The following is a 22,868-nucleotide window of genomic DNA, read 5'->3' as shown; positions in this document are numbered from 1 at the left end:
GACCCAACCTCCGCCTGGGCGCCTCTACCCAAAGGAGGCACAGGCATGTCCTAAGGAGAAGGTCACGAGGCAAGGCTATGGGGATGGCGGGTCCCTGGGCTGATCCTGCCGCTCTCTGTCTGGTTGCAGCTGCCCTACGAGAAGGCCTGCAAGAATAAGCTGTTTTGCATCGCCGAGCTGCAGTTGGACACCACCCTCTCTCAGTGAGTGGAATCCAGTCGTCACACGTTCTGCAGTTAACTTCCTCCTGCAGGCTTACCTGGGCGAACCCCTCACCAGGACCGATTGCTCACTTCCTCCTCCTCCTCATGGCCCGCAAAGGGCTTTGCATGTATTGTCTCATTGCTTAGTCAGCTGCCCCGTGGGGGCGGCAAGACAGAGGCTTGTATTCCCACCTTAGAGATGAGGGAGAAGACACAACCGAGGGCCTGCGCGAGGTCACGTGGTCACTGGATGGCCGTGCACCCAGTCTCTTGACCTCCTGGGCAGCGCGATTTTCATAACCCTGTGTCTCTGGCTCCTAGGGCCACCTCAGCGGTAACCTCTTCCCTGGCTCACCTCTTGAGCAAATCACTTAATTCATGACATTTTTAGGGAGCATCTCCTCTGTGCCCAGCATTCCAGGAGCTAGAGATACATCCGTGAACAACACAGACAAAAAAACCTGGCCCTCTGGTGCTTTTAGGGGGAGAAGATCGTATGTAAGTCAGTCTTAGGTTGGTGAGATGTACTATGAAGAAAAATACAGCAGGGAAAGTGGGAGGGAGTGCTGGCTGGAGGTGGGGTTGCAGTTTTAAACAGAGTGGTCAGGAAAGGGCTCATGGAGAAGGGGACATCTCGTGGAGAGGAGGACCCAGAATGAACTGGGTGTGTGTCGGAAGGAGGAGCATCTTCACAGGCCCCAAGCTGGGAGCCTGGAGCAGGGCGGACGAGCCGGGACACCGGTGTGGTTGCAGTAGAATGAGGCGGGGAGGAGAGGCGGTTGCGTCTTCTCCCTCTCCGCATGGGCTTTCCCGGGGAGCTGGGAAGGCGAAGGAAGGCCATGGCCATGCACTCGAACGGGATCCTTCTTGCTGCTGCATTGAGAACAGACTGTAGGGGCAAAGGTGGAAGCAGGCAGATAATGACCCAGGTGAGAAGTGATGTGACTTGGGCCAGGACGGGAGCAAAGAAGGTGGTTATGGTTTGAAATTAGAGTCCCCAGGATTGGATGGCAGGTTGGATGTGGGAAGTGAGAGAAAGAGAGGGATCCAAGAAGTCTTTCGAGGTTTCAGCCAGAGTGTCCACAGTGGAGCTGATACAATATCCATTGGTCACGCTTAGCTATTGTAATTCAAACGAATTAACATTTAAAAAAAAATTAGTTTCTTCATTGGACGAGGCACGTTTCGTGTGCTCAGTGCCCTCACGTGCCTAGTGATACCAAATGGCACAGATACGGATCATTTCTGTTCCTGCCAACCTTCTCTCGGACCACACTGAATTCTAGAATGATGGTGATGCCCAAGAACAGAACTGGGGGAGCTTTTTGGAAGCATGGTTTTGGAAGGCAGGGCGGGGAGGAAGAGATCATGCGTTCGGTTTTGAGTGTGTGGTGGTCTTAAAATGCCCTCCCTGGCTCCTTGTGCTGGGTGTGTGACATGGCCCGGATGGTCCGTTGGCCAGAGTTGGCGTCTCTGGGGAGGAATACTGTTCTCTGGGTCCTGGTAAGCCCTCACAGACATTTGCAGGACTTGTGTTTCAGATGCGGATGTATTAGCGATGCCCCCTCATTCACTAAGGATCCAGTTACTGACTTTTGAGTGTTTTGGAATCCAGCCTAAGGAGCAGACACTTGTTTCTATCAGGGAGTAATGTATAGCCGAGAACATGCCCCCCTCCCCCCCCAACCCCAGCCAAGTCCTTGTGAAATAGACTGTGAGACAGTGGCTCTATATCACCCCCTAGTGTACACAGCAAGCAGTCTCTTTTTTCAAAAGCATTGCACCTCATCCTCAGCATCCAAATGTCTCAATGGTTTTGACCTCTTTGTGGACATGCATCTCCTAGAGAATCTAAGGGAAACTACAGACCCTTCTCCCTAGGAGATCACATGTGCATCCCTGAGTGTTTGCATTCGGGGCCCTCTGAAGCTGTCTCTGGCCCTCAGGTTAAGAATCCCTGGTAAATATTCCCATGACTCTCGGATCCCTCTCCTGGGCTCTAGAACAGGATACCCAACTGATGTTTCAACATCTCTGCCTTCTTATCCTCTGGGCGCACCTCTCATCGTGCCCCGGACTGACCCTGTCTGGTCAACTTCTGCTCCCTGGCCTTCCGGTGTTCTCTCCCTCACGATTAGCGCCACTGGGTCATCCAAGCTCGAAACTCAGGACATAAAACTCAGGACACAAAAACGCTCTCCTTTTGTTCTGCTTGCAAGTACAGACTCATCACCTCTGGTTTCTCCCCTTGCCCCATTCCCACTTCTAGTGTCCACCTCAGGCACCTGTCGTCCCCAGATCGGTCCCCACGAGGCTCTGTCTCTGCCCCTTCTCGCCCTCCAATCAGTCTGTCCTCTTCTCCGCTGTGATAAAAAGAACAACACATGGAGTTCCCTGGTGGCTTAGTGGGTTAAGGACCCAGCATTGTCACTGCAGTGGCTTGGGTCACTGCTCTGCCGAGAGTTCAATCCCTGGCCCAGGAACTTCTGCAGGCTGCAAGTATGAAAAAAAAAAAAAAAAAACACAACAAAACACATGTCACATTACTCCCCAGAGCTGCCCATTTTTTTTTTTTTTTTTGGTCTTTTTGCCTTTTCTAGGGATGCTCCTGCAGCATATGGAGGTTCCCAGGCTATGGGTCTAATTGGAGCTGTAGCCGCCAGTCAACACCACAGACACAGCAATGCCAGATCTAAGCCTCGTCTGCAACCTACACCACAGCTCATGGCAATGCCGGATCCTTAACCCACTGAGCAAGGCCAGGGATTGCACCCACAATCTCATGGTTTCTAGTCATATTCATTAACCACTGAGCCACGACAGGAACTCTTGCCCATTCTATTTTTGAACCTTTTGGACTTTTTAGAAAGTTTTCTCTGTATTGTTAAAATGTTTCCCAGTAGGTGTCAATTGCTAGGAGTGGTTCTGTTCTCCAGCGATTGAAGGAAGTGCCCGCACATGTCCCCAAGTCTTCTCTTCTCCAGGCTGAACAGATGTTTTATTTATTTATTTATTTATTTCTGGCCTCGCCCAAGGCTGGCAGAAGTTCCCGGGCCAGGGATTGGATCTGCGAGAGAGCAGTGACTTGAGCCACAGCAGTGACAATGCTGGACCCTTAACCTGCTGCACCACCAGGGAACTTCTAAACCACAACCTTTATTTATTTATTTATTTATTTTTGGTCTTTTTTTTTTTGCCTTTTCTAGGGTCTCTCCCACAGCATATGGAGGTTCCCAGACTAGGGGTTGAATCGGAGCTGTAGCCACCGGCCTATGCCAGAGCCACAGCAACTTGGGATCCGAGCCGCGTCTTCGACCTACACCACAGCTTATGGCCACGCCGGATCCTTAACCCACTGAGCAAGGCCAGGGATCGAACCCGCAACCTCATGGTTTCTAGTCAGATTCGTTAACCACTGCACCACTACGGGAACTCCAACCACAGCCTCTATATTGGATGGGCTGGGATGCTTTTGTGGGTGGGAAGGTTGAGATCAAGAGGCAACCTTGACCAGAGGCAAGGGCAGCGTCTGTCTCCCGTGTGCTGTCTCTCCTTGTTGAGCAGCCTGTCTGGCACAGGGTCCTCCATCAATATGTATGACATGGACGAAGTGTGCCAAGCGTCACAGTTGAGTTGCTGGTAGAAAGAGGAGTCCTCCCAGGTCCCTTTTAAGGCTGTTAGACCTCGGGCAAGTTAGTTAGCCTCCCTGGGCTTCTGTTCCTTCTTTATAGAATGGAGAGTAAACATACTATTTCATAGGGTTTTACAAGGATTCACTGAGTGTGTAAAGCATTTTGTGCTAAATAAATGGTCATGTCACACAGCACTGTGGTGGGTACGGCAGTCCAGGGGTTTGCTTCTGTTGTGGAGAGGAAAATCTAGGCTAAATGCATCCTTTAGGCAGTTTATCTAAGGAGTTGGTTAAGAAGGCGCTGCTGTATTGCACTAAGGTTTTCGAGATTCAATAGACTGGTAAGTAGCAGTTATCTGTTTGCCTACCCTGTGCAGGCGGGTGCTGGTGGTGGGTCTCACGAAGGAGCTGACCATGAACATCAGCCTGACTAACTCTGGGGAGGATTCCTACATGACAAGCATGGCTTTGAATTACCCCAGAAACCTACAGTTTAAGAGGATACAAAAGGTAACTGTGACAGCAGTTTTGCAATCATGCTGCCTCATGGCTTTTCTCTCCTGCACACATGCTTTGTTATGGCAACCTCCTACCTCTGCCTCCAGCCTCATCCTGGCTCATGCAATACCTGGTTATTTACTAGACAAATCCCCTCCAACCCAACTCTATGCCGTGAATCCAATCATGTCATTCTCTGCCTCAAAAAACCTTCAATGGGGTGTTCCCGTCGTGGCGCAGTGGTTAACGAATCTGACTAGAAACCATGAGGTTGCAGGTTCGATCCCTGGCCTTGCTCAGTGGGTTGGGATCCGGCATTGCCATGAGCTGTGGTGTAGGTCGCAGATGCAGCTTGGATCTGGGGTTGCTGTTGCTGTGGCTGTGTCTGATTGGACCCCTAGCCTGGGAACCTCTATATGCCTCGGGTGTGAGCTTTAAAAACCTGCTTCAGTGGTATTATTTTGCTGCCCCATCATTCCTTCTGCCTGCAGTCTTTCTTAACCAGGGTTCTTTTTTTTTTTTTTTTTGTCTTTTTGCCATTTCTTGGGCCACTCCCATGGCATATGGAGGCTCCCAGGCTAGGGGTCTAATCGGATCTGTAGCTGCCAGTCTACGCCACAGCCACAGCAACTCGGGATCCGAGCTGCATCTGCAACCTACACCAAAGCTCACGGCAACGGCAATGCTGGATCCTTAACCCACTGAGTGAGGCCAGGGGTCGAACCCACAACTTCATGGTTCCTAGTCAGATTCATTAACCACTGAGCCACGACAGGAAATCCTCTTTTTTTTTTTTAATGCCATTTTAGGGCCACAGCCATGGTGTATGGAGGTTCCTAGGCTAGGGGTCCAATAGGAGCTGTAGCTGCCAGTCTACACCACAGCCACAGCAACCTGGGATCCAAGCTGAGTCTGCAACCTATACCACAGCTCACAGTACTGCAGGATCCTTAACCCACTGAGCGAGGCCCATGGATCAAACTTGCATCCTCATAGATCCTAGTTGGGTTTGTTAACCACTGAGCCATGAAGGGAACTCCTTAACAAGGGTTCTGAGAGGGAAATAATCTCTACTAAATTAGCTTGTACTGGAAAGCAAAAGTTGGCCTGGCCTTTTATCAGCCTGGGAGCAGACTCAAAGCCAGTTGCAAGATACTAGGAAGTAGTGTTTCTCCCAATGACCCCCTGCAGCTATAAAGTATTGTAACATTAAGAAATTGTGTTCTCTGAAATCACAGCCAGGCAGAAACTTTGCTGTTTGCAGTCATATCTATAATTATGAAATCATCTTACTCTTGCCTGGAGAATCTAAGCCACTGTGACCAAGAGAAGCAGTCTCAATTTCCATCGGAGGCCCAGAACTTCAGATAAAGTTTTTCTGGACACTACTTTTTTTTTTTCTTTTTTCTTTTCTTTCTTTCTGTTTTTTTTTTTGGCCACCCCGTGCCATATGGAGTTCCCAGGCCCAGGATCAGATCTGGGCCACAGTTTCAGCTTAAGCTGCAGCTGCGGCAATGCCGGATCCCTAACCCACTGTGCCAGGCCAGGGATTGAACCCATGTCCCAGTGTTCCCAAGACACCATTGATCCCTTTGTGCCACAGTGGAAACTCCCGGACACAACTTTTCACATTCACTTTAACTTAGTCTCCAAGGAACTGGGTGCCTGCAGTCCAGACCTGGTGCTGAGTGGCCCTTTAACACACAGCCCTGCTTCGTACTGAGCCTATCAAGACACTGCTTTGTTTCCGTTTCCTCTGGACCCCATCTTTTCCCAAACTCCTTGAATAACTATCTTTTTCACTGTTTGGTGAGATCCACCATCGTGCGGGTTTCCTCATTGCAGTGAGTCCACAAACCCGGCTTTGTCACACTACGGGCTTGTCCCTGGTGGTCTGAGGCTCTTTGGGCTCAGACAGCACCCATTACGTGAAAAGAATATCAGGGTCTCCTAAGCACCTAGAATGGAACTAGATGCACCATCCTTGGAGAATTTAGAAAACAGTAGTCACTCAAATTGTTTCCTGCATTCAGTGGTCCAGCGGAGGCACCATGGCTGAAAAAGCCAGTGCTTGAGCTCATGCTGGCCTCGCAGCCCATCGCGGCACGTGAAAGTCGCATTGATCCAAGTGCTGGTCCCAAGGTCTCCTTCCCCAGGAAGACGTGAAGATCCGTCCGGGCGGGACTTCATCTTTCTCTGCTGCTTTTCTCTGTACCGCTCCCACAGAACCAACCCCTCCTGAGGCCTTGCAAGTAAATTCCTCAGCCCATCCAGTATGAGAGCCCTTCTGCCTGGCTTTGAGGCAGACGAGGACAAAGTCTGATTTATTTGTGTCCCCAGCTCCTGGCAGGGTGTCTGGCTTGTTGAATTACTGTGAGGAAACATCTCCATTATTTGCTTTTTAAAAACAATGTCTTCAGGAGTTCCCATCGTGGCTCAGTGGTTAATGAATCCGACTAGAAACCATGAGGTTGTGGATTTGATCCCTGGCCTTGCTCAGTGAGTTAAGGATCTGGCATTGCCGTGAGCTGTGGCGTAGGTCGCAGACGTGGCTCGGATCTGGCGTTGTTGTGGTTGTGGTGCCAGATGGCAGCTGTAGCTCCCATTGGACCCCAGCCTGGGAACCTCCATATGCGTGGATGTGGCCCTAAAAAGACAATAAGACCAAGACAAACAAACAAAAAAACAGTGTTTTTTGGGAGTTCCTGTTGTGGCACAGTGGGTTAGGAATCTGACTGCTGTGGCTCGGGTTGCTAAGGAGGCACAGGTTCAAAACCTGTCCCGGCATTGCCACAGCTGCAGCTCCGATTCAATCCCTGGCCTGGGAACTTCCATGTGCTGTGGGTGTGGCCATAAAATAAAAAATTTAAAACAGGTGTCTTTTTTGGAGCTCCCATTTTGGCACAGAGGAAATGAATCCTACTAGTTACCATGAGGTTTCTGGTTCCATCCCTGGCCTCACTCCGTGGGTTAGGGATCCAGCATTGCCATGAGCTGTGGTGTAGGCTAGCAGCTGTAGCTCCAATTCGACCCCTACCCCAGAACCTCCATATGCCATATGTGTGGCCCTAAAAAGACAACAAAACAAAAAAAGACTGAAAACAATGTCTTGTGTTAACAGCCTCCTTCTCCGAACATTCAGTGTGATGACCCTAAGCCAGAGGCTACTGTCCTGGTCATGAACTGCGCGATTGGTCACCCCATACTCAAAAGGTCATCTGTGAGTCTGTTTTGATTGGTTGACTCTTCTCACCAGCCTGGGGGTGGGGTCTTCTTCTTCCCTGTCTCATTAGACTCTCGGCTGCAGTCTCCATGCTTCCCTTTATGTACCGTCCACCCACAGCAGGGCTGTAACGGGGAGCGGTGGGGAGGGGGTTAAGCTGGGGGTGGTGTGGAAGGAGCCTCAGCCCCGCACTGAGGTGAGGCCCCGATCGGCCACTGAGGAGCTCTGTGCTGTGGGGTGTCTCTGAAGTGGTTTCCTCAGCGGTAAAGGGGCAATAATGCTGCCTGCCCTGCTCACTCCATCCTGACAGTGTGAGGCTCACGTGGAATAACGGACCTCGAAGCATGTTGTGCTACAAACACGTGAGGAGTAGGAAGTCTGCCTGTTTAGTTAGTAGGAAGCAGTTTGGGTTGTGAGTGGCAGAAAGGGGAATCGAGTGACTTTTTTTTTTTTTTTAATAGGCAATGTTTTCATTAGTCTGGCAGCTGGAAGAGAGTGCCTTTCCAAATAGGACAGCCAATATCAGTGTCAGCATCACCAAGTGAGTAATGCCTGGGTCACAGGGAGACCCAGACTACCTCCCACGTGCATACATAAGAGCCATGGCTCCCGGAGCTCCCGTCGTGGCTCAGTGGTTAACAAATCCGACTAGGAACCATGAGGTTTCAGGTTCGATCCCTGGCCTTGCTCAGTGGGTTGAGGATCCAGTGTTGCCGTGAGCTGTGATGTGGGTCACAGATGTGGCTCGGATCCTGCGTTACTGTGGCTCTGGCGTAGGCCGGCAGCAACAGCTCCGATTCAACCCCTAGCCTGGGAACCTCCATATGCTGAGGGAGCGGCCATAGAAAATGCAAGAAGACAAAAAAAAAAAAAAAAAAAAGCCATGGCTCCCTCACTACCCAGGAAGAAGGGCAACCTCAGTGAGGCCAGAGGAGGCACCTGTGTCCTTGCAGCGACCTGGCTTTTGCTTCTTGTTATCAAAGATACTTAAAATGTTCTTTCATTGACACACAAAGTAAAACCATACTATAGTCTGATAGAATGAGCCCTGAACAGGGGCTCTAACTCTGATGGATTTAACTTCAGAGAAGCCCTGTCATCTGCAAAAGCTCTAGGTTTGGGGTATGGTGGGGTATGATGTTGGGAGTTCCCAAATGGGGGTGATTCTGCCCAGAGGGGCAATGCCTGAAGACATTTTTAATTGGGATAACTTGGGGGATGCTATTGGCATCTAGTAGGTAGATGCCTGGGATTTTGCTAAATATCCTACAATATACCAGACAGCCTCCCACACAGACTTATCTGGCCCAAAATGTCAGGGTTGAGAAACCCTCTTAAAATCACTGTTTCTCCAAGTATGATCTTCTAGTGCGTCTTTTGCACTCCAGTTGCTTATCTCCAAGAGTCTTTTTTTGTTGTTGTTTTTAGGGCCCTACCTGCGGCATATGGAAGTTCCCAGGCTAGGGGTCATGTTGGAGCTGCAGTTGCTGGCCTGTGCCACAGCCACGGAAACTAGAGATCCAAGCTCCATCTGTGACCTACACCAAAGCTCAGGGCAACGCTGGATTCTTAACCCACTGATCGAGGCCATGGATCGAACCTGCATCCTCATGGATACTAATCGGGTTCATTACCGCTGAGCTACAACGGGAACTTCCCCAAGAGTCCTTTCTTATCTGACCCCCAGTGATCCTGGGAAGCCAAGGTAAGAGCAACCAGCTGCACAAAGCAGATGTGCAATAACTGACCTTCTTCTTTCTAGTTACAATGAAAATCGGTCTTCGGTCAGTAAGACCCACAGCCTTTGGTTCAAGCATGCCTTCATTGCGGTTCTTCCCAAGTAGGTACTTCCAAGGGGCCCACACCTGAGGGGAAGTGTCAGGTGTTCTCCCTCATGGGCAGAACTGGTGGTCAGGGTGGATTGGCCTTGTCCTTCCCTGAGAGGAGGCTGCTGAGAACCCCGGCTCCCACCGATCTCTAGGGCACTAATAGCTGGGTCCTAGGAAGCCCAGGATTGTAATCCAAGGGGGGCACTAATGTGATGCCAAGGAGGGAAGAGGGGGGCTGTGGGGTTGGGAAGAAAGGAAGGGAAAAAGTAAGGCCACTCCCGGGAATGATAATTAGAGACAGAACCAGCCCAAATATACAGAATTGAGATATTCTAACCCGATCCCAGCTGCCCTACCACCACTTGCTCTGATCCCTCTTAAGGATCGGGGCACTCTGTCCTAGTGTGTCTACGTGGTAGCACTGAGGTGTATTTAAACTGAGAAAGAGGCTTTGAGGCTAATCCTCGTCCTCTCAAATGCAGACCATCAGTGATGTACCTGAACACCAGCCAGGCGCTTTCCTACCACAGAGAGTTCCTCTTCGACGTAAGTGCTGCGCTGGTCATTGCAAAGCCCCAGGCGGCAAAGCAACGCCAGGCGTGACTCCCACTCTGATTTTGTTTTGCAGATATATGGGGAGAACCCTTTTGGAGCTAAGTTCCAGCTGCAAATTTGTGTTCCGGTTAAACTGCAAGGTTTCCAGCTCATAAGAGTGAAGAATCTGACCAAGACTCAGGTACTTAGAGGTTGTTCTGTATTAGGATCACAGCTCCGCAGAGTGACTGTGGATTCTCAAAGGTATAAAAACTAGAGCTCTAGAAAACGAGCAGAGGAGTTCCTGCTGTAGCTTAGTGGTAATGAACCCAGCTAGTATCCATGACATTGTGGGTTTGATCCCTGGCCTCACTCAGGAGGTTAAGGATCCGGCATTGGATCTGGCACTGTGGTGGCTGTGACAAGGGTTGGCAACTGCAGCTCCAATGATTTTGACCCCTAACCTGGGGATTCCCATATGCCGAGGGTGCAGCCCTACAAGGCAAAAAAGAAAGAAGAAAAGGTTAGTTAACCTGGGAAGACATTAGGAGTAAATTACCAAAGTCAGGTTCACAAGGAATATTAACCACTCGGCCCTTAACGCGACATTTGTTTTTCTTCCCTTGATGAAGAAATAAGCAAAAATTCAAACCTTTTAGTAGCCATGGAGTCATTTATTTTCCCTTTGAAAATCAATGACTTCTGCTTTTCTTTGAGGTTGGCAAGTGAGCTTGATAAACAGGTGGCATTTCTCACACTTCTCCCTATAAAGTGTCTACCATCTTCCTTTCCTCTTGCCTTCCAGACTGTCTGCCTCCGTCTCTGCTTTGCTACAGGCGCTTTGCTGGCAGGTGACTCCTCATCTGCAGTGAGGTTCCCAAAGCCAGCCTTCTGACACCTACAGCCACCAGATCTGATCACTGCGACAGCTGAGGCTTTGGGCTTTCCTGATTTTTCTCCCCCTGCTCAGTCTCTATAAAGTGTCAAGGCTCAAAAAGGAAAAGGTGGGAAGGAATTTACAGAATGGAGTCTGCTGACAGTTAGCAAGAGGGCCTTTCAGCTGTAAACATTTATGCTCCGGTATAGTTTATTTTTTAAGAATAATTTTTAACTTTAAACATGTTAACAAACATTTCAGTTTCCACTGGGAAGCAAAATTCTTGTTTGAAAAGCTGCTTGGACACCTGTTACGCATGGAAATCCCACCCTGTTCTGGGGCTAGAGGTTAAAAACGGCAGCAGGGGCTTCCAGACCCGAGCCCTCTGCTGGGGTTGGTGGGCGCCCCCTGCCCCTGCTCACTTAAAGAGACTGTGCTGGCAGAGCAGGTCGGTGGCAGAGCGGAAGGCCAGCATGGTCTCATGGAAATGCTGGATCTTCTTCCTTGTTCGCTTCAAGGTGGGGGTGTTACACTTGGTCTTGAAGGTCATCTGTTTCAGAATCTTATCCGTGAGGTAGTGCAGCCAGAGCACGTTGTTGTAAGGGTGATAGTCGCCCCAGCAGTTGTTGTTCTCCTTCCTCATCAGCCTGTAGATTTCGAACTGGTAGTCACCTTCTCCCGTGAACAGGTCCTCGTCCATGGAGATGTCGCAGAAAACCACGATCCCGTCCCGCTCCAGGCGAGACAGGGTGTAGTCGATGATGTTGACCTGCAGCCCGCGGGAGGCGATGGGGTACGTCTTCCCGTGGAGGGTGTAGTGGAGCTCTTTGAGGCTGGTTTTCTTCAAGAGCACATTTCCCCAGTGCAAGTCGCGGTGCTCGAAGTGCAGCGAGGCCTCTGCCACGGCGAGGGAGGCGGTGATCTGGTGCAGGATGCTCTTGGCGGTGGCAATGGAGTTCAGCTTCGAACTCATTTGCTCGAGATCGATCCCGCCAAACTCAAATTCCAGCACGATGAAGAGCTGGTCTTCCTCAAAAAAGTCAGGCCGGTCGTTTGCAGACCCTTTCGTTGAGTTGTAGCGATCCCAGGCTTGGAGGAGCAAGGGAGGGTAAGATCCTTGAACGCAGCGCACGGAGTTCAGCCCGATAAAGCCGTCGGTGCGATGACATCCCTCAGCAGACAAGAGGCTTAGCTCTTTGGAGATGATGATCTCCGGCAGGATTTCCTCGAAAGTTTTCTGATGAACGCCATTGACTAAGTCGGGTCCCTCAATAGCAATGATTTTCAGGGCCACTGGTGTGTGGTCAGCAATTGTTTGAAACACTTCACCGAACACCCCTTCCCCAATCTTCTCACAGCATTCCAGTTTTTCTTCGGAAAGGCAGTAGCTGAAGGGGACAGGGCCCTCCTGACTGCATTCCCCATAAACCTTTTCTGCATCAGAGGCCTTTTTGTCTGTGACATGTAGTGACTTTAAGGGGGTGAGCAAATACATGGAGGAGGAGTGCCAAGGGGACAGAGCACTGTTTGTTCTGTTCGTGAAAGGAGGGTTTGACTGTTCTGACATGAGGGATTGAGAGAGGGAACTGGCAACGGTGTAGCTGCCACACACGTTCGACACAGCAGTCACGACAATCTTCTTCCTGTGGAAACTGAAGGAAGCTCTGGATTTGGTCCAAGAGCAGGTGTTCTGTGAATGAGTCAGCTCCTGGGTGACAAATGAATCTTCTTCCATCTTTTGGCCTTTTTTAAACTGGTGGTGATGAAGGAGGGATGTTTCTGCTGTCTCCTGATGCTTCCTTTTCCGGCTTGGCCCACTTCTTTCAGGCCGGTTGATTTTCGCAGGTATAATACCGCCCTTGCACCTGCGGGCCCCCTGGTATTCTATCTGGATAGTTCCTTGAGACCCGAGCTCTTGACAAGAGTCCTGGCCTGTGGCCCTCTTCTTACCCATGCTTGATAAACCTGGGCTCTCCAGCCTGTCCCCCACCAGTTCCCTTTCACAGCAGGATTCCCTCATATTCTTCCCATCTGCCCCAAGCTCAGAATGCTCAAGATCTCCTGGGTCCAAAAGGCTAAAGAGAGCTGACCTGAGGCTGGCATGGGCTTGGTGGGCCAACCTGGTGAGCCTGCTTCCTGCTGTCGCTGCCTCCTGGGAGCAGGGGAGAGGTGCCCGGTCCAGGGAGGTTCCTGGGAGGTGGAAGCCGCTCGGAGCTTCAGAGGCTGCATGGAGAGAGGCGGGAGGGTCGGTACCGATGCTGTCTCCTGGCGCAGGGAACCCGGGGCCGGGAGAGGCCGGAGAGCTAAACAGGGACGCACTGGTGCCCAGCTCGCCGCCGTCCCTGGGCTGCCTGCACACGCTGAGGTCCGGGCTCAGGCGGCCCGGGTTTCGGTTGGGGAAGGGCGGCGGTCCGAGCGGGCCGCAGGGGGTGCTGCACTTCTGAGGGTACCGCGCTCGCAGCCTCAGGCGTCTCGGGGTCGCGTTCAGACTCGGGCGGTTCCTGGACAGTCGGCCGCCAGCGCGCTTCCGCCGCTGACCCACCGGGCTGCTGGGGAAGTCGGGGTCGTCAGGATCGTCGGAGGAGAGGGACTGCGAGGGGCCGCCGCCGCTGGCGTCGCTGCTGCTGCTGCTGAAGAAACGCTTCCGGTCTTGCGGCGGGAACCACTGCACGGCTGCCTGGCCCGGCCGCCGCCGCGGCCCCCCGCCGCGGGCAGCCCCATACGTTCGGAAGAGCTGACTCCCGGGTCGCGGGAGTGACGCCGCCATGGCCGGCACCCGCCAGGCAGTTCAAATGCAAACACCGCGAGACTTCCTCGAGACGCAGACGCGCCCGCCGGCCGGCCTGCCCGCCCGCCGGGTCCTAGCGCCCGACCGTGCGCCTGCGCAACACGACGGTCTCGCCGGAAGTGGGAGAGAGCGGCCAACTATGGCGATTTGTCTTTTTCATTGGGCTGCGGGCACTGCTCTCGTTTCAGGCCGACACTGTGTGCACGCAGAAGCAGGAACCCGCTTGTGGCAGCAATCCGGTTGAGGTGAGTGCAGCTGTCCCCAGGGGCCCAGGGAGGGAGGAGGGTGTGAAGCCAGTGACGTGAGACGCCCTGATAGTACTTTTCCGAGGTTTCCCCTGAAAGCACAGGCGGGGGGCGCTCCTTAGCCTCTTCACCAGGTCAAGTTCGCCAGGGTTGCGGCTTTGCTAGAGACAAGAGAGCGCAGAAACTGCTCACGTTCTCTATTCTGGGCCCTTGAGGTGTTGTGTGTGCCGAGTGCTAAAATTCCTGGCTTTTCCAGCCGTGGAGGGGTTGTGCTAACATCCATCTTCTTCCAGCGTGTGGAAGAATGGCATTCGGTGAGCTGTGACATCACTTCGGATAAAGAAAATGTAACCGTGTCCGCAGAGCTCTCCTTAAGTCAATCAGAGCAGGTACTTCAGATTTGACTGTCCTGCTGTTTCATGGGATTCTTCCTTAGGAAGGATAGCCTTTCCAAATAGAACACGTCCCAAACAGGTCTCTTGAACCACCTGCTGCTGTCCTAACCTGTTCCTTACCCACTTACTCGGTGTAACTTACAGGGTAACTTACCCAGGTTACTTACTAGGTTTTCTAGGAATTACATGCAACTCTTCCCTTTCTTCATCCCCAGATCTGTTCCAGCAGCAAACTCTGTCTTTCTACCCCCTCCACTTCTCCCAAATATATTCTACATCCCTTCGCTTCTCCCCATCTCCACTGCTGCTGTTGTAGCTCAGGCCACTGCCTCTCGCTTGGGTTTATTGGCGTAACCTTCTCTCTGCACTTCTTGCCTCTGCTTTTGTGACGCCCTCTACATACGGTCTTCACATAAAAGCTATCTCTTAAAAGGAAATGTTGTTCCAGTCATTTCTGGTGTTTTGTTTTTTGAGTTTTGTGTTTTGGGATTTTTTGCTTTTTTAGGGCTGCACCCAGGGCATATGGAAGTTCCCAGGCTAGGGGTCAAATCAGAGCTATAACTGCAGGCCTACGCCACAGCCACAGCAATGCAGGATCCGAGCTGTGTCTTCATCCTACACCACAGCTCATGGCAATGCCAGATCCTTAACCCACTGAGCGAGGCCAGGGATTGAACCCTCGTCCTCATGGATACTAGTCGGGTTCATTACCACTGAGCCAAAATGGAACTCCCTGTCATCTACTTTAAAAAAATAAATAAATAAAAAAAGTTTGAATACACTGAAACTAAAATTTGTGCTTTTTCAGTGGCCTGCTAGGCATCCTATGATCTGGTCTCTGCTTGCTTCTTCAACTTCACCTTCTAGTACTCACCTCTTCCCTGCTGTTTATACTCCAGCTTGCCAGTATTGTTCTGACCACAGGACCTTTTTACTTGCTGTTCCTATTGCACAGCACTGCTCTTCTCCCAAATCTTAATGTGTGTGGTTTCTTCTTATATTTATCTCAGGTTATTTTTTTAGAGAGGCCTACTCAGATCACTCATTCAAAAGTAGGAATTAGGAGGAGTTCCCTTTGTGGGTCAGTAGTAATGAACCTAACTAGTATCCATGAGAACACAGGTTCGATCCCTGGCCTTGCTCCATGGGTTATGGCTCCGGCGTTGCAGTGAGCTGTGGTGTAGGTCGCAGACACAGCTCTGATCTGGCATTGTGGCTGTGATGTAGCCTGGGAACTTCCTAGCCTAGCCCAGACCCCTAGCTCAGACCCCTAGCCTGGGAACTTCCATATGCCACAGGTGCAACCCTAACAAAACAAAAAAGAAAATGAAACAAAACAAAGTAGGAACTAGGAGTTCCCACTTTGGCACAATGGGATTGGTGGTGTCTCTGCAGCACCAGGACATGGGTTTGATCCCTGGCCTCACTCAGTGGGTTAAAGGATCTGGACCTGCCTCAGCTGTGGTATAGGTCACAGCTGTGGGTTGGATCTGATCCCTGGCCTTGGAACTCCATTTGCCATGGGGTGGCCAAAAAGAAAGACAAAAAAAAAAAGTGGGGACTGGAGTTCCCGTTGTGGCACAGTGTTTAATGAATCTGACTAGGAACCATGAGGTTATGGGTTCGATTCCTGGCCTTGCTCAGTGAGTTAAGGATCTGGCATTACCGTGGGCTGTGGTGTAGGTCGCAGACGCGGCCCGGATCCCGCGTTGCTGTGGCTCTGGCGTAGGCCGGTGGCTACAGCTCCGATTCGACCCCTAGCCTGGGAACCTCCATATGCTGCGGGAGCAGCCCAAGAAATGGCAAAAAAAAAAAAAAAAGTGGGGACTAAAGTCTAGTTTAACATCATGCAGTGATCCGGGTGAGAATGATGAGATCTGAACCAAAAAAGTAGCAATGAGGATGGAGAAAAAGGAACAGGTGCAAGAAAACCTGAAAGAAGAGAATCGTCAGGAACTGACTTGGGGCACATGGTGGGGTACGCAGTAAAGGGTAAGGGAGAAGACGCTGAGGTGTAACCGGAGGTTTCTTGCTTGGGTAGCTTTGTGGTTCCTGAGGCAGTTAATTAGCTGAAGGAATACTGGAGAAGGAACACGTTGAAAGGAAGGATGGTGAGTGCCATCCAAAAATAGTTTTCCTGTGTCTAAAATATGTTTCGTTTTTCTTTCTAAACCCATCTTATAGTTTCGAAGAGATGTGATTGAGTTGGCGATCCTTGGAGAAATATCTTTCAACAAGTCTCTATATGAGGGGCTGAATGCAGAGAACCACAGAACTAAGGTAATCCCTGGCCGTTGTCTTATTTTCTGGGTGGCGTCCTGGGAAAACAGCCTGGCTTTGGAGGCCCTGTACAGGCACTTGGCTCTTGCTGTCTTCCTGTTTCAGTCTTATCACTTCTTTTTTTCTTTTTAGGGCTGCACCTTTGGCATATGGAAGTTCCCAGGCTAGGGGTCGAATTGGACCTGCAGCTGCCGGTCTATACCACAGCCACGGCAACTCAGGATCTGAGCAGCGTCTGCAGCCTACACTGCAGCTCAAGGCAGTGCCGGATGTTACACTGAGCGAGGTCAGATATCGAACCCACATCCTCATGAATAATAGTCACATTCTTAACTGGCTGAGCCATGACAGGGACTCCAGTCATCACTTCTGATCTTGACTTTGTCACCAACTGCCTCTGTGACCTTGAGTTACTCAGCTGCTGCCTCAGTTCTTCTGTCTCTGAAATGAGGCACCTGAATAAAAGGCCTAAGCTAAGGAAGTCTCAGTTGAAATAACTAGGCTGGAATCAACAGCTATATATACTTTGATTTGAAAATATGTATTTTTTTCATTTCCTAAGTGAGAGTTTTTTAATACATATATTAACTCTTCATGTGTGGCATCAGTTTTTAGTTATGATGTAGCACAGTTACAGTACTCAGGAAGGCGTAAATCTTTTTTTTTTTTTTTTTTAGGGCTGCACCTGCAGCATATGGAGATTCCCAGGCTAGGAGTCTAATTGGAGCTACAGTCGCCAGCCTACACTACAGCTATAGCAATGCTAGATCTGAGCTGCATCTTTGACCTACACCACAGCCCACGGCAACGCTGGGTCCTTAACCCACTGAGCAAGGCCAGGGATCGAACCCACGCCTTCATGGTTCCTAGTCAGATTCACTTCCACTGTGCCACGACGGGAGCTCCTGGAATGCATAATTCTTTTGTAAGTCTTAGACTGAGTGCTAGAACCCTTGGATTCATTTTGCAGAAGTATGACCTCAGGTCATTCTGACCTTCATGATCCCCGGGCTGAATACCGCGTGTGCCGCCCTGCGTTGTCATTCTTGTTCACACTCACCTCGATGTGCTGCTGTCATCGGAGAGGCGAGCTCCTCAATTAGGCATGATTCAGTATCTGAGGGAATGTTAAGAGGGTGAGGCTGGATTGCTAAACATTAGGTCCTCTGATTTCCTCCCTGGACGAGGAGAAAGGCACAGTTGTTTAGCCATGCCAGGGATAGCATTGGAAGTTCCCAGGCTAGGGGTCGAATTGGAGCTGCAGCTGCTGGCCTGCACCACAGCCACAGCCACAGCCACGCTAGATCCGAGCTGTGTCTTCACCCTACACCACAGGTCACAGCCGTGCCGGATCCTTAAGCACGGAGCAAGGCCAGGGATCGGACCGCATCTTCGTGGATACTAGTCAAGATTCAAGATTCTTAACCTGCTGAGCCACGACAGGAGCTCCATGTTAATAGTTTCTTATATGCTCATTCTTAATTAGTTTGCGTATAAATTTCCCCCTTTTACTTACTGATGGTTTTATTTCTATAGCATGATTATTTTCCTTTTAAAAAATTCATTTCCTGAAGCAAAGTTTTAAGTGCATTTCAGCTGTAAGTAAGGGGAAACTCCTGCTGATGTGCCACAGAGGCATCTGCTGTTTATCTAGTGAGGGAGGCAGACCGGGGTCAATGGCCTGACCCCTTGGAATCTTGTGCTGTACCCGCTGTGTGTTGGTGACGCCTTCTCTCATGGCTGGCAAAATTGCCACCTCTCCCAGTGCTGTATTTTCTTTCTTTCTTTTTTTTTTTTGTCTTTCTAGGTCTGCACCCACGGCATACGGAAGTCCCCAGGCTAGGGGTCCAGCCGGAGCTACAGCTGGTCTACGCCAGAGCCATAGCAACACCAGATCCGAGCTGCGTCTGTGACCTACACCACAGCTAATGGCCAGATCCTTAACCCACTGAGCAAGGCCAGGGATTGAACCCTCAACCTCATGGTTCCTAGTTGGATTCGTTTCCGCTGCGCCACGACAGGAACTCCAGTGCTGTATTTGCACATGGCAGAATACAAAATGGCAAGCCAATGGACTTCCCGTGTGGTTTGCAGCAAAACTGCAAGCCAAGAGGTCAGAGGCAAAAGGAGTTTTTCTTCATGTGCTTTCCCTTTTCAAGGAGGAACAGTTTCCTAAAAGTTCCAGCAGACAGTCTCCTTCCACCTTATGAGTGAGAACTGGGTCTCCTGTCCATCCCTGGAAAAACAGGATGGCTTTGCTGTGATCCGCTTAGACCAGTCATGATTCCTGAACAAAATCTGAAAGAAGAGAATGGCTGCTAGGCCACCATCAGTGTTTGCTGCAAGCAGTGGTATCCTGTGTCCTGCTTCTCCCTGCACATCTGCCGGGACAGCTTTGGGGCACTTTCGGAACCTGTGGGTTTGGAAGAGGAGAAAGGGAAGAGGCTTGGAGAAATAGGAGTATTTCTTCTACTCAAATCTGGCCTGTTACAACACTGTCCTCATGGGTCTTCCTTTTATTACTTTCATAAACCCCAGGCCCTCAAGTCCTTCCCCCCCCAACCCCCCGCCACCCCCACTTCACTCTTCCATAAAGGAAACCCCAGCTTTCTTCCTGTTCTTCCTCCCTCTCCATTGCTCTGCTCCCTCCCTCCCTATTCCCAAGGCTCAGAACTTAAGTTCAGCTGCCTGTGACTTCAGTAGTGCCTGGGGTGGGGTCAACCCTTGGAAGCGTTTATAACTTGATTGGAAGAGGCCTCAAAGGTAAATTTGTCCAGCCTTACACCTGGTACAGTAATTCTCTCCAAAGCATCCTTGACCGTGGTGCTTAGACAGCTACGGGAAGGGATTCAGAGTTTGGGGCAGGCTCAGATGTCTCGATGGCCCTCTGGCCCCACTTAGGCCCTGGGAACATGTTCTGGCTTGGTCTGTGTGCTGGCCTCAACTTGGGAGGGCCGTGTCTGGGTCCCACTTGGGAAGCACAGCCCCTGGGCTTTCCAGCTGACCCCTGTCAGCGAGAGGATGCTTGGGCTTCCGGAATGAAGAGCGCTTTTGGACAGCAGTGCAGGGTGGCTTCCGATGGAGGAGCTTTTCAGTAGCACACATGGATGCCGTTTGCGCTTCGTACCGTGTCTCTGATGTTCGTTTGGTGAAGAGCAGACCGTTTCCTTGTCCTGTTATTTCATGTTGGAAAAATGTTCCATCAATCGTTAGGCAAGATCAAAATGAGTTGTCAGACAAGGTTGGAGGAGTCTTAGAGATCATTTAACATAGGTCACCGCTTTGAAGTGGTGAGCTTGTGGTGTAGCTAGATATAAAGTCTTGATTGTGTTTCTTTCAGTATTCCTTAAAACCTAGAGACCTTAATTCCTTGGGATCCTCTGTTAAAACGTCAGAGACTCCTTAACAGACTTAGCTCTTCTAGACAAAGAGACCAAAAATAGTTTGTATAAAAAATTTTGGTCAGGAGTTCCCGTCGTGGTGCAGTGGTTAACGAATCTGCCTAGGAACCATGAGGTTGCGGGTTCGATCCCTGCCCTTGCTCAGTGGGTTAACGATCCAGCAATGCCATGAGCTGTGGTGTAGGTTGCAGACACGGCTCGGATCCCGCGTTGCTATGCTCTGGCGTAGGCCGGTGGCTCCAGCTCCGATTCAACCCCTAGTCTGGGAACCTCCATATGCCACGGGAGGGGCCCAAGAAATGGCAAAAAGACAAAAAAAATTGTTTTGGTCAGAATTCCCGTCACGGCTCAGTGGTTAACGAATCTAACTAGGAACCATGAGGTTTCGGGTTCAATCCCTGGCCTTGCTCAGTGGGTTAAGGATCCAGCATTGCCATGAGCTGTGGTGTAGGTTGCAGAGGTGGCTCGGATCCCGAGTTGCTGTGGTTGCTGTTGCTGTGGCTCTGGCGTAGGCTGGCAGCTACAGCTCCAGTTAGACCCCTAGCTGGAAACCTCCATGTGCTGTAGGTGCGGCCCTAGGATAGACCAAAAAAAAAAAAAAGAATTTTTGTCATTAGATAATTTTACTGTGCTTTGGTTTTTTTGGTCCCCTCCAGCACCCAGTTTTGGTTCTTTTTGCTTTTCAAGGATTCTATTGCTATATGTAGCTCAGAGATTCTTTCCTTAGCCATGTTCAGTCTACTAATGAGCACATCAAAGGCATTTTTCATTTCTTTTACAGCGTTTTTTTCATCTAGCGTTTCTTTTTAGTTCTTTCTTGGGATTCGTGACTCTTTTCTTGCGTGCTGCCTGCTTTATTCATTAGAGCCCTAGCATATGCACCGTAGTTACCTTACATTCCTGGACTGCTCATTCCAACACGCTTGCCCTGTCTGGTTGTGATGCTTGCTCTGTTTCTTCAAATCATGGTTGTTTTGTTGTGTTTTGTTTTTTTCCTTTTTGGTATGCCTGGTAACTTCTTCTGGATAGCTGGACATGGTGTACCAAGTAAAAGGTACAGCTTTATTTTTTATTTTATTTTTGCTTTTTAGGGCCACACTTGCTGCATATGGAGGTTCCCAGGTTGGGGTCTAATCAGAGCTACATCCGCCGGCCTACGCCACAGCCACAGCCACAGCCACATGGGATCCAAGCCGCATCTCGACCTGCACCACAGCTCATGGCAATGCCAGATCTTTAACCCACTGAGCAAGGCCAGGGATCGAACCCGCGGCCTCATGGTTCCTGGTCAGATTCGTTTCCGCTGTGCCTCGACAGGATCTCCTGAAAGGTACAGCTATAGATAGACCTTCGTTAATGTGGTGAGATGTCGAGGAGGGAGGTGTTCTGTGGTCCGTGATTAGGTCTCAGTCTTTTAAGGAGCCTGTGCCTCTGGGCTGTGGACGTCACCACAGGTGTTTTTCAGGTGTTTTTCAACCCCCTTCCTGGGGACAGGATGGCTAAAGTGGGCTTGAGTTGGGTCCTTCCCTCCCCTGGGATGGTTAGGCTGTGGTCATACCCAGCAGGTGAGGCTGTGGTTAACTTGTTTCCCCCGAGGGCAGGCCTTGTCATAAACAGAGTTCTCTGGCTTCTTTCCGAACTGTTCGCCCCCCTTGCGGGAAGCACCGAGGGTATTTGCTGCAGTGTTTACTGTGGGAACCTGCTTGGGCTCGTGGAGCAACGGCGTTCCCTGGGGTTCGTCAGCTGCAGGGTTGTCAGCGCTGCGCCCCGGTGGCCCCTCCATGGCAGTTCCGGTTCTGCTCCCCCAGGGCCGGTAAAGGCCTCCGCTCTCTTCCCTCAAGGGGGCAGCAGTTTGCCTTGCGTGTGTCTGCCCCTCTCTTAGGGATCCAGAAAGAATTGTTGTTTTTTCTCAGTCCCTTCGGCGGCTTACTTGTTAGCAGGGCATGGTGACGTCCAGATGTCTTACATGTGGAACCGGAAACCAGGAATCTCATCAGCTAATTTTATTTTATTTTATTTATTTATTTTTTTTGTCTTTTGTCTTTTTTGTTGTTGTTGTTGCTATTTCTTTGGGCCGCTCCCGCGGCATATGGAGGTTCCCAGGCTAGGGGTTGAATCGGAGCTGGAGCCACCGGCCTACGCCAGAGCCACAGCAACGCGGGATCCGAGCCTCGTCTGCAACCTACACCACAGCTCACGGCAACACCGGATCGTTAACCCACTGAGCAAGGGCAGGGACCGAACCTGCAACCTCATGGTTCCTAGTCGGATTCGTGAACCACTGCGCCACGACGGGAACTCCCTCATCAGCTAATTTTAGATGCTGCATCAGGAAATCTTTAACTTTTTGCATTACTGTCCTCTGTCCCGATCAATACACCGAATGCTGCCAGCTTCTCTTATTTTGCTCCTTAAAATAATGTGGAGTTGTTTCGTGGTTTTTTTTTTTTTTTTAATCATTTTGCCTTTACTCATGGGATGGTCTCTTTGTTTTGTTCCAGATCACTGTCACCTTCCTGAAAGACGAGGAGGTGTATTCTTTGTCTCTCATCATTCAAAGCAGTGTTGGGGGCCTTCTGGTTTTGATCGTGGTTATCGCCATCCTAGTCAAGGTCGGTTCCACTCACCTTCCTCATGGCTCTGGTGTCGGGCACAGTCCTCCTTGGCACAGCCAGCCCCTGTCTTAGAGCGGCGGCCCTGGCCCTGCGGGCACTGTTCCCTCTTCCTTCAGCTACGCACCCGTTGAGGCGGCACTTGATCCTTTAACCCACAATGCAGGGCAGAGGATTGAACCCGCGCTACAGTGACCCAAGCCTCTGCAGTAGGATTCTTAACCCATTGCACCACAGCGGGAACCCTGGCCTTCTCGCTTTATTTATTTATTTGTTTTATTTTTTCGCTTTTTGGGGCCACACGCGTGGCATATGGAGGTTCCCAGGCTAGGGGTCTCATCGGAGCTGAAGA

At 50.6% G+C, this 22,868-nt stretch overlaps 1 protein-coding gene across 2 annotated transcripts in view; it reads left to right on the top strand.

Annotated features, from left to right (window-relative positions):
• The window catches only part of ITGAE (integrin subunit alpha E), a 65,245-nt gene that overhangs the window by 41,171 nt on the left and 1,206 nt on the right, over positions 1–22,868 (top strand). For both annotated transcript variants that reach the window (XM_047757532.1, XM_047757533.1), the window contains 11 exons: positions 130–203; positions 4,212–4,344; positions 7,454–7,552; positions 8,017–8,096; positions 9,318–9,395; positions 9,867–9,930; positions 10,013–10,120; positions 13,772–13,828; positions 14,122–14,217; positions 16,408–16,503; positions 22,406–22,516. In XM_047757532.1, the coding sequence (XP_047613488.1) occupies positions 130–203; positions 4,212–4,344; positions 7,454–7,552; positions 8,017–8,096; positions 9,318–9,395; positions 9,867–9,930; positions 10,013–10,120; positions 13,772–13,828; positions 14,122–14,217; positions 16,408–16,503; positions 22,406–22,516 (996 nt within the window). The remainder of the gene's footprint in view (positions 1–129; positions 204–4,211; positions 4,345–7,453; positions 7,553–8,016; positions 8,097–9,317; positions 9,396–9,866; positions 9,931–10,012; positions 10,121–13,771; positions 13,829–14,121; positions 14,218–16,407; positions 16,504–22,405; positions 22,517–22,868) is intronic.

The sequence above is a fragment of the Phacochoerus africanus genome, chromosome 14 (genome assembly GCF_016906955.1).
Source record: "Phacochoerus africanus isolate WHEZ1 chromosome 14, ROS_Pafr_v1, whole genome shotgun sequence".
Lineage (NCBI taxonomy): Eukaryota > Metazoa > Chordata > Mammalia > Artiodactyla > Suidae > Phacochoerus > Phacochoerus africanus.
This window is presented reverse-complemented; position numbering and strand designations above follow the sequence as displayed.